General features: G+C 30.8%; 1 protein-coding gene across 1 annotated transcript in view; it reads left to right on the top strand.

Annotated features, from left to right (window-relative positions):
• LOC111997369 (uncharacterized) overlaps positions 1-16,218 on the top strand; it is a 29,349-nt gene extending 13,131 nt beyond the window's left edge. The window contains exons 3-11 of the mRNA XM_065760333.1: positions 1,247-2,330; positions 2,433-2,729; positions 2,824-3,843; positions 3,936-4,517; positions 10,562-11,163; positions 11,261-11,477; positions 13,212-13,850; positions 15,208-15,312; positions 15,502-16,218. Of these exons, the coding sequence (XP_065616405.1) occupies positions 1,247-2,330; positions 2,433-2,729; positions 2,824-3,843; positions 3,936-4,517; positions 10,562-11,163; positions 11,261-11,477; positions 13,212-13,850; positions 15,208-15,312; positions 15,502-16,218 (5,263 nt within the window). The remainder of the gene's footprint in view (positions 1-1,246; positions 2,331-2,432; positions 2,730-2,823; positions 3,844-3,935; positions 4,518-10,561; positions 11,164-11,260; positions 11,478-13,211; positions 13,851-15,207; positions 15,313-15,501) is intronic.
• Positions 16,219-18,834: the final 2,616 nt, after the last annotated feature.

The raw sequence follows: 18,834 nt of genomic DNA, 5'->3' as shown, positions 1-18,834 counted from the left end.
TCATTTTGGATGTTTTGGGATATTTTTACTTTTATTTTAGAGGTTTTGAGGGTATTTTAGTTATTTTTCAAAATTTAGGAGACATTTTGAAGATTACAAGGGTATTTTTGTCATTTTGGAAGTGGGAGGATTACAAATCCAAATTTATAGGTTATTAAAAGCCTCCAAATAGCAAATTAAAAAATTTCAAATTTCAAATCCTTTTAAGTATAAAATTGACTTATACTGTATAGGGAATTTAAAATTTTATATATATGGAATGAAGATAAACCAAATCAATTGATTTTAAATCTTGAAATCCAAATTCAAATTCAAGTATCTAAACAACTTATTAAGTTTCTTCATTCACATAACATAAGAATAAATTGTGACCCAATATATAATCCTACCTCACGTGTTTTGGGCACCCACTTAAGCTAAGTTTCAACAATTTTTATGGTCGGCCGTAGCTTAGGATCAAATTAAGATGATTTTTTTCCTCTCTCTTGAATATGTGTGTGTTTGTTTCTAAAAAAAAAAAAAATTACGGATTGTAAATTGTATACTACCTATTGTTGTTTATAAAAAATATGAGCAATGTTTAGGTATAGTACTTAAGTGTTGTTATTTAAGTTTTCATCTCTTAAGATTCTGCTATATGGATTTTTTCTCATAGGATGAAAATGTATTTTTTAGTTAAGTAACTATATAACTGAATCTTAAGATAGGAATCTAAAAAATAGCAATATAAGTTACTGTACATAAATTTTATCCAAAAAATATATACTACTACTTATTGTTTATTTATTTTATATTTTTTTTTTGGGAAAAGAAGGTAGTCATCGATGATTCGGATTGTTTAGTACATGGCATGGCATTTAAGATTTGGTAGTGGGGTTTTTTTTTTTTTTTTTTTTTCAAAAAAAAAAAAAAAAAATTATCGTGGTTGATATCTATGTTCCAAATGGCCAAATCAGAATTTCAAATAAATTACAGTTTTTCTTTTATTTTTTATTTTTTATAAATAAAATAAAATAAGGAGAATCCATTTTGAATAGTATAGTCCTTACCGCTCCAAGATTACATGAAAAGCCATTTTTCTCTATTGGGAACTAATAATTCACTTGCATGGCAAGAAAAATGAGCTTTTAAGTGTGTAGTTTAGTTTTAGAGCTCTGTTTTCTGAATAGAACAAGCAAAACATAAACTCCTATATCTGCAATTGGTTGGTGTTGACACAAAGGTTTTTGTTATGTCTTTTTAACAGGGAGTCTGAGGCAGAGTTTCTCCAAAAAATTGTTCACTGGATATGTTCTGAATTGAATGATAAACGTCTGAATAATATTGAAGGCGATCTTGTTGGAATAGGCTCTCGTGTTAAGAAGCTGAAATCATATCTAGATTTGAACTCGACTGATGTTCTGTTTATTGGGATATCCGGGATTAGTGGAATGGGCAAGTCAACTCTTGCACGAGCTGTTTTTGACAGGATTAGCGATCAATTTGATGCTAGCAGCTTTCTTGAAATTTTTGGAGAGGATAAAAATTGTCTAGTGACTTTACAAGAACGACTCCTTTGGGATATATGTAAAAAAAAATATCGGGTAAGGGATGTGTATAATGGATTCCAATTGATCAGCAATAACCTATGCAATAGAAAGGTTCTTATTATTGTTGATGATGTGAGCAAACAAGAAACATTAGAAAGATTAATAGGGAAGCCTGATCTGTTTGGCCCAAGTAGCAGAATCATTGTAACTACTAAAGAGAAAGATTTTTTGGCAGACTATGGAATTACAAGTGTATGGAAGGCTGAAGGACTAGATAAGGACGAAGCTCTACAACTTTTTAGTCTGAAAGCCTTCCACACACCTCAATGTGAAAATGATTTCCGGGATTTGTGTATCGATTCTGTCAAATATGCTCAGGGCCTTCCTTTGGTTCTTAAAGTTTTGGGTTCTTATTTGCATAAAAGATCAAAAATGGATTGGGAAAGTGTTTGGAATCAGCTAAAAGCAATTCCTGAGAAAGAAACTACAAAGAAACTTAAATTAGCTTTAAATGGATTGAGGAGTAATGAGAGAGAACTATTTTTGGACATTGCATTTTTCTTCAATGGGGAGGACCAGAATCGTGTAATTGATATACTAGAATCAGTTTGTTGCTCCCACACTAGTATAATGATTCTCGTTGACAAATCTCTTATTACTATTGAAAAGGAGAAATTGTGGATGCATAGTTTATTACAACAAATGGGTCGGGAAATTGTCTGTGAGCAATCAGAGGAACCTGAAAGACTCAGTAGGTTATGGCTTCATGCAGTTGTTTTTGATGTATTGAAGAACAATACAGTAAGTAAATTATTATATAGACATAAATTAGAGAATTCTACAATTCATGTAAATTTTTTCTATATCTTCCCGTGTACTAATTTTATTATTATTGGTTACCAGGGAACAAACAAAATAGAAGGCGTGGTGCTATTGAGCCCAAATGAAGAAGAAGAATTAAATGAAGAAGAAGAAGAAGAATTGAATGCTGAATCATTCTCAAACATGAATAAACTAAGATTGCTCAAAATTATTTGTAAGGTGCACCTTTCTTGTCTCAGAAATCTTTCTAATGAGTTACGGTTGTTGGAATGGCGTTATTATCCTTTGAAATCGTTGCCAAAGAGTTTTCAGCCAGACAATCTTGTTGAGCTCATTTTGCATTGCAGTCGTATTCAGAAATTTCCAAGGGAGTTCAGGGTAGGATTTCACTTTTGCAGTTTTCCTTTTATTTATTTTAAAGATTACGTTCTTGATTGCTTGATTTTTATATTTGCTTATTGTTTTATCACAGAACTTGCGCAAGCTAAAACTAATTGACCTGAGTGGTTCTAAAAATTTAACCCAGACTCCTGACTTCAATGAATTCCCAAATATTGAAAGGCTGAATTTTCAAGGTTGTACAAGATTGCATGAGTTGCACCCATCTGTTGGAGGTCTTAAAAGACTTATTCAATTAAATCTAAAAGATTGTCCATATCTTAAGAACCTACCACATCAGCTCAACTTGAACTCTCTTCAAACTTTAATTTTATCTGGCTGTTCAAGACTCAAGAAATTTCCTCAGATTGGGAGAAACATGACAAGCTTGTCCGAGCTTTATTTGGATGGGACTGCTATTGAAGAACTACCATCGTCAATCAAGCGTCTAACTGGTCTGACTATATTGAATCTTCAAGAATGCAAAAACCTTTTGAGTTTTCCGAGTGTCATCTGCAGTTTGACATCTCTTGAAATTCTCAAACTGTCAAGTTGTGATGGTCAACCGCCTAAACAAGCTTTGTCATACACCTATCTCAGAAGTCTTATATGTTCTACACTTGTTTTATGGAGGTATTGTTTCTTCATTCCTGAACCAAAGCCCATCAGCCTTTTGTTGCCCAAGTCATTCTCTGGATTAAGCTCTTTAGGATCTCTAGATCTAAGTGACTGTAATCTGTTGGATGGAGCCCTCCCTGATGATCTTAGCTGCTTATCCTCACTAGAGTCTTTAGACATGAGCAAAAATAATTTTACTCTCCTGCACGATTACCTTTCTCTACTTTCTAAGCTCAAACATCTTTACCTAGATCATTGTAGCAAGCTTCAGACATTGCCACACCTTCCATTAAGTACACAATTTGTTTCTGCACGAGGATGTACTTCGCTTGAAAATTATTCAAATCAAGTTGTTGTTTGGACTTCGGGTGAAGCAAGATTCACCATAATTAATTGCCTTGGCTTGGCTGATGATGAAGATGGTAAAATTGCTGAGGTTTCTTCGCTGGACATACACTTCCAACCTCCTTTGTGGTTGTGGCAAAGATACGTGGAGGTCTCTCTCTCTCTCTCTCTCTCGCGCGCGCGCACGCGCGCGCACACACATATTGCGCATCTTTTTACTGTTGTCTTTTTAATATTTTACAGGACCAAATTCTTCAAATTGAAGGCTTTTGTCATGTTTTACGACAAAGTGAAATTCCAAAGTGGTTTGCGGATCCGAATTTTGGGTCATTTGCACCAATCCCACTACCTTCTAATCTGTTCAGTAATAGAAGTTGGGAAGGAATCGCTCTCTGTGTCATTTTTACAGTCCCTACAAATTTGAACGATGGTTCTCCCGGTCAGGATTCAAAATACTTTCATGAATTTTTTTGTCGTTTGGTCGTGAATGGAGATCTTATTGCCTTTAAGGTTCCTAAGGAAACATATGTTGGTTCATTTGGACTTTGGCTATACATATCGAATTCAAGGTTTAGACAACATTTAAACGAACGGAATAGCATTAGCCCTTCGATTGAAGTCAACAGCCCAGATATTAAGATTGGATGGTGTGGTGCACGTATTCTATATAAGCAAGACATGGTTGAATTTGTACAAAACCTAAGACAAATAACTTTTGGTAGCCCTAACCTCCCTCAAGGTCATGAAAAATTCAAAGAAGATAATATGAGCGTTTCCCAAAGCCCTGACCGAAAGCTCCAGTCACTGCTTTCAGAATTGTATCAGGTCTCTTCCTATATCTCACTAAATTTATTTTTATTTGTTATTTTTATTTGTACGGAGTAATGTTGTGATTCACTGTGTGGAGCTAATATTCCATATAAATGACATCATTTTACTCAAAATATTAAACTTATGAGTTTGAGTCCAATTATATTACATTGATAACTCAATTCATTTATTATTTTTTAATAAATTAAAAAATTTTATGAATTGAGTAAACTAAAATCCACTACCAAAAAAAAAAAAAATCATATATTAGTGGTTGAAATGTACCAATCATGTTTATTATCATATCAATTTGTATGCTTTATGTAGTAAAATTTCTAATATTTTTAGCATTTGTCAAAATTGTATGAAAAGAAGTGGTTTAAAGAAATATTAAAAAGGTTGTGCACTATTTTTTCTTACCACCAAAAAGGTCTCTACAATATTAGATCAATAGAAATTCAACCTAATTGAAAACCATGAACTGGGATTTTTTTTTTTTTTTGAGAATTCAATTTTATAAGCCAATATCCTATATATGATAGATTGTTAACATTAGTCACATAACCTTCCCACGTAGCCACGCATCAAATAACATATATCTCTTTCTTAACACTAAAATCTAATATTGAAATTAGATTATAACTTAACGATGCATTGTCTTATCCATGATAAAGTAAACCTCATTTCTAAAAGAATATTGAATCTTCATTTATTTGTTAAATTTTATGCTTGAAACATGATATTTGATTATTTATAAGAAACTAATTTTTTTTTTTTTTTTTGAGAAACAAACACACACACACAAGGGAGAGGGAAGGGAGTTCTAACACAAAGGCACACCACAACTCCACTTGGATAATATTAATTCATCAAATTATCTTGGTTTGGTTAGTATTAAATAAATGTATTTAATATATATATATATATAACCATGGTTTTAAAAATCAGTACAGTGAAAAACCGGAAAAATGACTGATTACTGGTTTTCTAGTCAAAACCGATGGTCAAATCGGTGACGTCATAATAATTTAATTAATAATTATAAAAAATAAATCATTTTATTACTAGTCATTTTAACTAAAAAAATTAAATATAGTAAAACATTAAACTTTAGCTTGCCAACTTTTAGACACCACTCAACACAATTCAACAAAAACAAAAACAAAAAAACATATATTAGCACCCACAACCCACAAGTCCACTATAAAATATTTTAGTTATTTTTTAACCATTTCAAATAACAAAAAAGTAAGTGCACTAATGGCACAATATCATTGCACACTTGTATATTTTTTTTTCCCACCACACATTTACACATTAATATCCCAAATACCACACATTTTGAAATCTATACATCCCACATTTGATTCAACAATAGTTTTGTGCATATAATTTTCTATCTCATTTTTTGCTTTTCATATATCTCTCTCTCTCTCTCTCTCTCTCTCTCTCTCTCTCTCTCTCTCTCTCTCTCTCTCTCTCTCTCTCTCTCTCTCTCTCTCGTGAATATGTGCATGTGCAAGAGGCAAGAGCAACAAAAAATGCCTCAACTGAAGTAGACAAATCATTATAAATCTACTTATCTTTGGGCTTCTTTGGTTCTTTCTCAACAAAAATATAGTAAATTTGATTTCTTTTTTTCTTTTGAGTAAAAGGTAAGTAAAGAAATTTTATGTTTTTGGGTCACTGTGGGTGTCTTAGGCTTCACCACTTCATACTTGAGAGAGCATTTTCAAATCAAAATATCTCTTCTTCTTAAATCTGAAACAAGATCTCTCTTTTTTTTTTTTTTTTTTTGTTTTTTTGGGTTAGAAACACAACACCTGAAGTATTTATGAAGAAATGCTAAAACCAGTTTAACCGCACCAATTTTCAGTTATGCTAGTTTAACCAGCGTTTGTCCTATTAGTCCAGTTTTTTCTTCATTTTCGGTTTTAAATAATAAACAGACCAAATTAAGGTCCGGTTCTCGGTTGAACCGGTTGACCTGGCCAGTCCGGTTTAGTTTTTAAAACCTTGCAAAAAATCAAAGTATAGCATTTAATGTTGCTACTTTCTCATTGTGTTACGTCATCCTCCTATTTCTAACTCTTTACTCTCTCATTTTTAACTCTTCTTCTCTTTATTAATTTCCCACTTACTCCAACATTTCCCCTCTTTTACCTTTATATCTTCCAACTCCTCTATACCTTACCATTACTCTTCCTCCATCCATTTCTCTTCCTTTTATTTAACTCTTCTTATCCCTATCTTCTTTACTATAAATATACCATTATCTCCCATTCAATCCGTATTTTTCCAACACAAGAAGGTGATAAACTTCTCTCTCTCTCTCTCTCTCTCTCTCTCTCTCTCTCTCTCCATTTTGGTGGATTTGTAATTCTTTCTTGCATCTCTACTTTAGGTTAATGAATTTTTGTTTTGAACACACTTCTCCAACACAAAAAGGTGATTACTTTGTGTGTGTATATGTCTCTCTCTCTCTCTCTCTCTCTCTCTCTCTCTCTCTCTCTCTCTCTCTCTCTATATATATATATATATATATTCATTTTTTTTTTCTTTTGGTGGATTTTTAATTCAATCTTGCATCTCTACTTTAAAAATTAATTTTTTGTGTTGAGCTATACTTTAAGTTGATCTAATTTGGTTGTGTTTTAAAGCAATTATATATTTTTTTCTTTGATTGTTAGATGTGATCCTATTTTATTATAAATACATTAAATAATGATATAATGTTATTCCATTACATATCATGGTTTGGATAATTTGGTGTTTACAACTATACATTTTATTTTGAATATTCTTTTCATCATCTTTTATTCTATAAATTTGCATATTCTCTCCTCAAAAAGGTGATTATGCTCTCTCTCTCTCTCTCTCTCTCTCTCTCTATTTTTTTTATTCTTTCTTGCAACTCTACTTTAGGTTGATGAATTTTTATATTTTTAAAATCTCTACTTTGGGTTGATACATTTTGGTGTTGTGTTTTTTGAGTTTCACATCACAAGTCTTCTCACTTCCTCTCTTTAGTTTTGGTTTTATTTTTGTTTGAGTTAATCCATAGTTAGTTTGGAAGTGAGCATTTGAGTTTATATCAAAACACAACCTACATGACTATGTGAATTTGAATGTTCCTATCAATTATTTGAGTAATATCATTTGTAATTATGCGATAAATGTTGATTATCATGATATATATTCTCCTTAAAAGAATGAAAAATTTGAATAATAAATTTGAAACTTGAAAATTTGAGTTGTACCAGAAAAAATAAGGAAAATATAATGAATAATAACAGCTAGAAGAATATAGATCACTTCAAAAAAGAAGAATTCTCAAAAACATAAAAAAAAAAATGGTAAAATTATATATTTGTAAAAATAGAGAGATGAAAATTAATTTCAAAAAATGTTTAATTTTTAAGGAGAACAAATTATTTATAATAAAATTTAAAGAGTAAATAATACATATATTATGCTGCATCTCAAAATAGTTATATATTCTCATACAATGCTTGGACAAGTGACTAGTTGATATTTAAAAATAGGGTAAATTACACTTTATCACTTTAAACTATTACTATAATTACACTTTATAACGTAAAATTTCAAAATGCATGGTTAACACTCTAAGCTATAACTTATGTTTTACTTTGCATCCTTTTGGACAACATTACGTGAAAATACCCAATTGCCCATTTTATCAATTCCTTAAACATTACCACCCTAAACTATACTCCCAATATACTTTGCAATTCTAAATTTTTGGTTTTCCATCTAAAATAATGACAGAATTAACAGTAGGTGCAAAGTGTAATATGAGTTATAGTTTAAGAATTTTAAGTGCTAACTGTGCATTTTGAAAATTTAAGATGTAAAGTGTAATTTAGAGTCTAATTTATGATGGTAAAATATAATCTGTATCTATGTCTATATATAATATAAAAATGAAACATCTGATTTTTTATTGATCACTCCTCATTGTCCCATGTGGCTATATAAATTACAGTCACGTTTATATTTAAAAACACTAAAACATTGTGCCTTTTTCATCATTAAGTACTCATTTGGGTATAGCTGAAACAGACCCAGTGTCTGCCTTTTGGCGTTTTATTTATTTATTTATTTATTTTTTGAATGTGCACTGACTTTTTTTGCTTTTCCAGTAGGTCTCATGTATTGTTCACGGGTTCCACAAACCTCTTTTTTCAACAAAATTTTCATTAAAAATGGGTCTCATTGCACTATTCATACATTTAAAAATTATTTTGTTACAGTATTTTCAGTTTTCAGCAAAATAAGCGGTATCTAAATACACCCTAAAATCATGACAAATCAACAACTAAGGGTCCATTTGGTACATATGTTTAAAAATTGAAAATTGTTATTTGAAAATATTTATGAAAATATGTGTAAGTAAAAAAGTGCGTTAAAATGCGTAAAATATTATTTAAAAACTAAAAATAGTTGTTTAAAAATACTAACCAAACACTCCCTAATTTTTTTTTTTTTTTAAGTAACAACCAGCAAATAGGCCAAATCAATTAGTATTTTTTAGCGTCACCTCACACGCGTTCACCAAAAATTTCCTTTTATCTTTAAAAAACCCACATCGTTTTAGTGGTAACCACTTTATCTGCCTCTTAATGTATTGTTAACTTCTCCTTCAATTGATTATCAAAAAAAAAAAAAAAAAAACTTCTCTTCAATATTCCTGTTCTGTTATGTCCTTTTTTCCTACTCAATTCCTTCCTCTGCATCATCATTCCTAAACGTCCCCACCATCACCTTTTTTCCATTCCCAACAGACCGCCAATTATGCATTTAAAAGTTTCTGGTATTAGTCGTGTCTCTCTGTCCGACAGGCCATAGAAACGGCAATTGGGACAAATGAAGTTTTGGGGCTGAGACGGCTCCGTTGGGAGATGATATGGCGTTTTCGCTTAGTGGGTATTGGCCGGAATCATTAGGGCATTAGGAGACAATACGGTGTGTTGGGTTTTTCCTTTTATTTTGCTATTCCTCACTCTGCTTTGCTTTTTTTTTTTTTTTTTTTTTTTTTTTTGTTTAATCAGTTTTCTTTTTCTAGCTTTTTTTTGCTTTGCTTTGGATATGGGTCCGCATTAGAGAGTTTGATTGTTGAGGATGATTACGATTGCTCTGTATTTATTCCAATGTTAAGTTTGTCTCATAATTTGAACTATGAATATGCATTGGTTGAGAAAGCATATGGACATGATGGGGAACTGTTTTGGCACAGATCACTATATCCTTTATGTTTCATATATCAGACTGATTGTATTGGTAATAATCAATAATAGTTAGGAGTTAGGTTTCGTCAATGTCATCTTGAATTTGACCTGAAGTAGATGTGGGTATGTGTCAATGTGTCATATGCAGAAAAAAGCATCTCATGGGTTTTTGAAGGGTAATTTGTGATATTAAGATGAAATTGTGCAATCTTTCGTCAATTCCCTAGTAAAGCCACTTAACAAATTTTAAAGGTTAAAAAATAATGTAGTCCTACAATTAAAAAAAAAGACCCTTCTATTGAACCTTCAGTTATACCCAAAAAAAAAAAAAAAAATTCTACTCATCATACCTACTTCACATATTGACCATATTCAAAATCACTCAAAAATAGAGGTTAGCGATTCTTATATGTTTCATTCACTTTGTTCTATGTTGTTTTAGATTTTATTTCATTTTAATTTTAGTTTTGTCATAGGAGATTCTGAAATTGACATGCAACATATAATATATTATTCATATCATCTCCTATTTAAAAGCATTTTATGCATTGAGTTCAAATAAAATGATATTTTCTTTAAAACTGATAATGTAGCTTTTCCGTGCATGCACAATTTAGTGACTAGTTACCCATAAAAATAAAACGCCCCACCTACATTTATCATCCAAGACCCCAAACTATATTGAGCTAGTCCTCATAGCTAGGTGGTTGTGAAAAATTTTGTTTTTATTTTTTTATTTTTTTTATTTTTGTATATGGTTCTCTCACCCATTGAACATTTGAGCGACATATATTAATGTTTGTTTTACAGGAAGATTGGGCACGAACCCATTTGTATGACTATATCTTTCCTCAGGTTGCATATTCACCAATCTGGTTCACTAATGAAAATTGGGGGCCCTCCATAAGATTTCCGTTGCCTCGAGATTATCATGATGATTCTAGCTGGTTGGGTTTCTCTACATATGCTTTGTATACAATTCAGATGCAACGAGATGGTATCAATTACAAGCAGGATTCAACAATTTTTCTTAGCTATTCTAGTTTTTCAGCTAGTGATGATGTTTATTTTGCACCTCACAAGGCCTTTCCCCTCTCTAGAGACATTTTTGATGAGTCATCCCAACGATTTGTGGTATTTTACATACCACGCCTGCTTTTTCAGTTGAATCGATGTAGTCACATTAAGGCTTCATTTGGAAGCGACGACTCAAGTGTACAAGTTGAAAAGTGTGGAATCCGTCTTGTCCACAAGCAAGATGTTTCAGTGTTTGTGCAAACACTTGTCCAGTATATGTTAAGGAGTTCGGATGCCTATCATCAGTATTTTTCCTTAAATCTTATGCATCAACTTCGAGTTTTGAAAGATTGCAACCATGAAAAAGATTATTGTTGCCATTTCTCACAAGAAAGGTTAAAATTAACTGGACAAGTATTTTATTACCACACTCAAATTCAATAGATATAAAATTTGTTAGTCAAATTAATATCTAGTTTTTGGTACTTGCAGGTGGTCCAACCCCATGCCAAAGCTTCTACTAAGTAATGGAACTATACAAGAGGAGTGTACTTCACGGGAAACATTATTTTCAAATCATGCAATTGCTGCAGGCACATCGAATAATTCAAGTCAAGGCTCTAATTATTTGGGCATACCATTTGTGAATGAGCATTGTGGAAGTGAGATATCAAGCTGCCTTGAATGTTGGTATAGACCATATTTGCAGGTTTCTCTCTCTCTCTCTCTCTCACATAGGTAATATGATGAAAGATTTGTGCAGGGAATTAACAAGAAGGAAAATGTTAGTTGCTAAAAATTTTACCACATAAAGTTTACAAATTGATAAGACAATAAAAGTGATTAGTGGGATTCAAACACTATACAAAATGAATATTTAAAATATCTTTTCATGATTAGCCACATCATTTTTTAAGTTCAATGCGGTAAGAGTTGTAGTACTTGTACCACGAATTCTTTTCACAACTTTAGCAATGACAATTATGAAATCTAGTAATTCTTTTTGTTATTTCTGAATGATTCTAAGGATACTTAGAAATTTTATCATATAAACTTTATAAACTGATGAACAGTCAATCACAAAAAAAAAAAAAAAATTAAACATTTATTTATTATATTTTTAAAATCTACCAAACACATTGATTTAAGTGGTATCTTTAACATTTTCTTTTCTATAAACAATAAATTTCAGCACTAAACATGGATTTTAAACTAGAATATGACTGCCAGTGTTAACAAATTGACTTATTGTTGGAATATAAAGTAAGGGAATTAATTTTGTACCAAAGGCCGTTTCAGTTTGGCCAACTAGGGGCTAAAATATTTCAGTATTGGTTGATATTTGTATATCTTTTTGGAGTTTCCACTATTTGAGTGTGTATATATATTGATTCTTTTATATCTTTATAAGCATATTATTTGAAATCTACTTATTTTATTAGCTCAAATATTAGACTAAATACATTAACACAGCTTAAATAACATGTTTTAGTTTTTTAAGAGTCTTCAATTATTTTTTATTGTACTGGCTAAAACATTTATTCTAGTCAAATACACAAAAAATCACTAGTACAAGCCGATACAACTCAGTATTTTATTCAGTTCATTTTAAGGGAGTATTGCTACTAATTTTATGACTGGTATAGTATATTATCACTGGTATGCCAGTACTAATATGGCATTGACTTCCATGATATAAAGAATAATTATTCTTCAATTTAAAGAATAGTTATTCCAGTGTAATAACTAATCCATGTAATAAAGATGCAACCAAATGACCGAATTGCTATTACACATGAATAACTATTCTATTACAGGGGCTATTACTGCATACCAAACGTACCCTTAGTGTATTATTTATGTATGAGTATGGTTGTGTGGGTCAATTGAATATAGTGCTAGTGAGTTAAGTTTTTTCAATTAGTTTAAATTATTTATTAAAAAAATGACAAATAAATAATGACAATTGACAGTTGCATAAAAATATAAAAAAGTTATACAAACTTAATAAAATAAAATGGTCACATTTACCCACATTGATAATAGATAGCGACAACTTATAAAGAACTATATTGTAATGATTTTAAAATGAAAACTCATAGAAGGAAATTGTAAAACTTTATATATTTGCATTTGTTGTTATTATTGTATGTATTTAAGTTCTCTTTTTAATAAATTTTGTTTAATTTAAGTTTCTTAATAACTCCATAAAAAATATTCATGCCATTGAATGTAAAACATGCAATAATTGGATACATGCATCACTCACTTACTCTCATGCATAAACTTCATTAAGTACTTACATGTGTAATACTAAATACATTTCTAGAAATATGTGTTCGAAGTAGTATCTTATGAAAAATCATGTTTATTCTCCTATCCGTACAACTAAATTACTATCGTACAAAACTTAATCAATTAACATTTCCAATCTGTTTTGCAGAACCACTATAGGGTCCGCAGTACTTCCAATCACCATTATTCTCAAAGTGAAATCCCAGACTGTTTCAAATATCATAGTACTAATAGATCAGTGGAAATCTCGCTACCTCTAAATTTGTATAACAATCCTGATTGGATGGGATTTGCATTTTGTGCTGTGTTCTCATTTCAAAAGCATCCTGCTTCCGTACCAATGAAATTACATTCAAGATTTTCTTTTGTCATTGTTTGTCATTTGAAGACCAACTTGGGTTGTATGAATCCATTACTTTGGTATGGCATAAGTGAAGAGGACGTAATAATATCATTACATCAACGTGAATTCCTTTGGGTATCATTCATTCCATGTGAGTTTCTTTCACCTAAATGGAGTCGATGCAATTTGGTTGAATTCTCATTTGTAAGCGATAATTCGGATGTGTTGGCGTTGAAGTGTGGGGTCGATCTTGTATATCGGGAAAAATTGGAATTTACACGTACAATGGTACAATGCATAACCTCGTACGATCGTCCTTCCACCTCCTATGAAAGATTTTCCTTTAATCATCCTAATCAGTTCAGTAGCAGTGACGGCTCTAGTGGAACTTCTGGTCACTATTCTTATGAGTGCCCGTATCAATTCCGCAAAACTGCTGCCTTGGTAAGATTTCTATAATGTTAGTGCAAATAACATTTCATTAACACAAACCTGATCTTATTCCATTGAGATTGGGTTCGCACTTAAATAGCATTATTCGTGATTTATATATTACCTTGCATCTTTGATGTGATGGTCACTTCACAAGTATATGTGCTTGTGAGATGTGGATGGCAAGATCCAAGATTCAAATCTCAAAGAGGAAATTTCACACACACATACACTTAGATTAAATTAAGCTAGATTAGAATTCTATCCATCTCCCAAAAAAAAAAATGATCTATATTGAATTTTAAAGTAGTCATATACACTTAAATTAAGTTAGAGTAGATTTCTATCAATCTCAAAAAAAAAAAAAAAAAAAGTTCATGATCTATATCAAATTTTAGAGTAGTGTTTATATGCACACACCTTTACTCATATGTGAAAAGGCAACTAGAATGATTTACTTGTCTGCAACAAGCTTTTTCCTAAATTTTCTTGAGATATGTTTTTGACGATGTTAGATACATTATAAATTTATCACATAAGTTTTATAAATTGATATTTCAATTTTGAAAGAAAAAAGTTAAAACTACTATGAATTTAATAAATAAATAAAAAGCCTACAAAATACATGATAATGAATGTGATTGATCATTGATGCCACCTCAATAATATTATAAATATTGAATTACTTTTTTATGATGGGTGATACATCAATTTGAAGACTCTAGCATCACTGAATTTGTAAATACAACAAAAAAAAGTAATTAAAACTAAGTTACTTATTATGTTATTGATATGACCCCTAAATTCCATAAAAATAAGTCTTCAATTATATATACCTTTCTTTAACTACAATGATTTCTTTTAGTCATTTCAGTAATCTATCAATCACATTTATTATCACATAAGTTGTAAGTTTTATATAGTAAAATTTGTAGCATTTTTTAATATTTTGATAATTTGATAGTTGGAACAGAGGAGATATAAACCTTGGATGCTTCCAATGAAAAGAATGAAAGGTACCAATTAGATAAGCTACAAGTTTTTTGGCAACATATCATATCTTTAAATAGTAATAAATTTCATTATTGAACTTTGATTTCAAACTAGAATACGACAAGGATTTATGACTTTTGGGCCTCATCTCTTTTTGAGCCTCATTTATTGACAACTAAAGTGTTTCTTTATACAAATTGAATCTATCATCTTCAAATTAATGATGTGGTTTCAGTAACAGCAATGTAACCCTTGGCAGTGTCCTGTTTGCTATGGGTAAAATTTTCTTGGTCAACTTGTTTATAGGGCTCATAACTACGTTACAATCACAAAAAACTTAGTCAAGCTTGATTATCATTTCCGATTTGTCTTGCAGGACCGCTGCAACAACCGTAGTATTTTCAATCAATGTATTCCTCAAAGTGAATTCGTAGAGTGGTTCAGCCATGACTTGCTACCGTCAGATTTGTCACCTAAGTTTGTAAGAGTTTTATAGTAAAATTGGCAGTACCTTTAATATTTATATGAACTATTGGTTTTGCTAAGTGCATTTATATGGATTAGTTTGTACAAAACATGCCACCAAACAAAGGATTATATAATATATTCAACACTAAGCTAGTATGATCAGCTCTCTCTCTAAATTGCACGCTGTATTTCTCTTTTGCAGGACTTTCATCCATCCACGTCGTATAATTTTTGTTTCCCTCCAAGTAAAATTCAAGACTGGTTCAGTCATCCGAATCATGGACACTCAATGACAATTGACCTACCCTCAAATTTGTACCACAATAGAAATTGGATGGGCCTTGTTCTGTATGCTTCTTTCTCCATCCACGGGGACCCAAACATCGTCTATAGCAATCTGGTATCAGGAAAATCTCACTTCCTATATTGTCAATGCCAAACGAGTATGGCTAATGTCGATAATCAGCCAATTGCTTTCTCCACCAATAAAGAAGAAATCAAATGGTTACTTAATCTAGGTGAATTCATTTGGATATGCTATGTACCAGGAGAGCCATTTAAGAATATGTTACCACACTGCACCCACATTGAGGCTTCATTTGTGAGTGATTGGCCAGGTGTGATAGTGCAGAATTGTGCGTTACAACTTTTGTACCAGCATGATCAACTACAGTTTGAGCAAGAACTAAAGCACTGCCACAACTTGATTTCACAAAAATGGAAGCTTGTTCGTAAACAACTAGAGGATCAAAAGAAAATAAATGAACAATACCATGTTGATGAAGGACTTCAAAGAATAATCTTTTCGAATATTGATTTTGAAGTTAAAATATTTCCAAGACTTATTGATCAACTGGAGACTGATGAAACTGAGACTCAACTTGGCCTAAGTGACCTGCTGGTAAGTCATCAACTATGATTATTTCCTTTGCCACAAAGATAATATATATATATATATATATATATATATCATCCCCCTTCTCTCTCACTCTCAATTTCATCTCTCTCTCTCTCTCTCTCTCTCTCTCTCTCTCTCTCTCTCTCTTGTGAACATGTGCAAGAGGCAAGAGCAACAAAAAATGCCTCAACTGATGTAGACATATCATTATAAATCTGCTTATCTTTGGTTCTTTCTCAACAATAATATACTAAATCTAATTTCTTTTTTTCTTTTGAGTAAAAGGTAAGTAAAGCAAATCTTATGTTTTTAGGTCACTGTGGGTGTCTTAGGCTTCACCGCTTCATACTTGAGAGAGCATTTTCAAAATCAAAATATCTCTTCTTCTTAAATTTGAAGCAAGATCTTTCTCTTTTTAATTTTTTTTTAAATTTTTAATTTTTTATGTTAGAAAACACAACAGCTGAAGTATTTATGAATAAATGCTAAAACTGGTTTAATTGCACCAATTTCTAGTTATGCTGGTTTAAACAATAGTTTGCCTTGTTTGTCTAGTTTTTCTTTCATTTTTGGTTTTAAATAATAAACGGACTGGATTAAGGTCCGGTTCCTAGTTGAACCAGTCAAACCGGCCGGTTCGGTTCTTGATTGAACCAGTTGAAACGGTCGGTCCAGTTTGGTTTTTAAAACCATACAAAAAATCAAAGTATAGCATTTAATGTTGCTACTTTCTCATCGTGTTACATCATCCACCTACTTTCTCATTGTGTTACATCATCCACCAATTTCTAACTCTTTCCTCTCTCATTTTTAACTCTTCTTCTCTTTATTAATTTCCCACTTACTCCAACATTTCCCTTCTTTTACCTTTATATCTTCCAACTCCTCTATACTCTATCGTTACTCTTCCTCCATACATTTCTCTTCCTTTTATTTAACTCTTCTTATCCCTATCTTCTTTACTATAAATATACCATTCTCTCCCCTTCAGTCCATATTTTTCCAACACAAGAAGGTGATAAACTTCTCTCTCTCTCTCTCTCTCTCCATTTTGGTGGATTTATAATTCTTTCTTGCATCTCTACTTTAGGTTAATGAATTTTTGTTTTGAACTTCTCCAACACAAAAAGGTGATTACAACTTTGTGTGTGTATATGTGTGTGTATATATATATTCATTTTGTTCTTTTGGTGGATTTTTAATTCAATCTTGCATCTCTACTTTAAAAATTAATTTTTTGTGTTGAGCTATACTTTAAGTTGATCTAATTTGGTTGTGTTTTAAAGCAATTAAATATATTTTTTCTTTGATTGTTACATGTGATCCTATTTTATTATAAATACATTAAATAATGATATAATGTTATTCCATTACATAGCATGGTTTGGATAATTTGGTGTTTACAACTGTACATTTTATTTTGAATATTCTTTTCATCATCTTTTATTCTATAAATTTGCATATTCTCTCCTCAAAAAGGTGATTTTGCTCTCTCTCGATTTTTTATTCTTTCTTGCAACTCTACTTTAGGTTGATGAATTTTTATATTTTTAAAATCTCTACTTTGGGTTGATACATTTTGGTGTTGTATTTTTTGAGTTTCACATCACAAGTCTTTTCACTCCCTTTCTTTAGTTTTGGTTTGATTTTTGTTTGAGTTAATCCATAGTTAGTTTGGAAGTGAGCCTTTGAGTTTATATCAAAACACAACCTACATGACTGTGTATTTGAATTTTCCTATCAATTATTTGAGTAATATCATTTGTAATTATGTGATAAATGTTGATTATCATGATATATATTCTCCTTAAAAGAATGAAAATTTTGAATAATAAATTTGAAACTTAAAAATTTGAGTTGTACCAGAAAAAATTAGGAAAATATAATAAATAATACAATAGCTAGAAGAATATAGATCACTTCAAAAAAGAATAATTCTCAAAAACATAAAAAATGATAAAATTATATATTTGTAAAAATAGAGAGATGAAAATTAATTTTAAAAAATGTTTAATTTTTAAGGAGAACAAATTATTTATAATAAAATTTAGAGAGTAAAAAATACATATATTATACCACATCTCAAAATAATTATATAATTACATACATCGCTTGGACAAGTGACTAGTTGATATTTAAAAATAGGGTAAACTGGTCGCTAACCCATGCGTTGCACAGAAAAACTATTGACTCTAAAAAAAAATCTAACAATGAGTAAATAGACATTCTGAAAAAAAAAAATTTTTATTGGTATGTTAGACTCACGTTGATAATTGTGGGTTTGGTTTTGGGTTAAAATTTCTACTAATTATTTTTTTATATGTACATGGTAGATAAAACATCTCTATTTTTTGGAGAAAAATCAAAGATGCAACCTATGTCTTCTAAGCTAAGGAACGATACATTTTTATTTGGTATGTTAGATATAAATTTGTTGAATTTGGGTGGGTCTAAAGTAGAATTTGGTGATTCTATAAATTTTGAAATTTTAACTCTTGGAGTTTTTAGTATTTGCGTTTCAATAGGTTGATCTTAATTCTTCACCTTAAATGCTTTTATTTAGGTTCATGTGATTTTTTATTTTCTTATTAAAAGCAATATTTTTGGTTGATTAATTTTTTGGATTAATTTCAATTT

Source organism: Quercus suber, unplaced genomic scaffold (genome assembly GCF_002906115.3).
Source record: "Quercus suber isolate HL8 unplaced genomic scaffold, Cork oak 2.0 scaffold_362, whole genome shotgun sequence".
Lineage (NCBI taxonomy): Eukaryota > Viridiplantae > Streptophyta > Magnoliopsida > Fagales > Fagaceae > Quercus > Quercus suber.
Note: the sequence above shows the minus strand (reverse complement) of the source record. Positions and strands in the feature narration are given on the sequence as shown.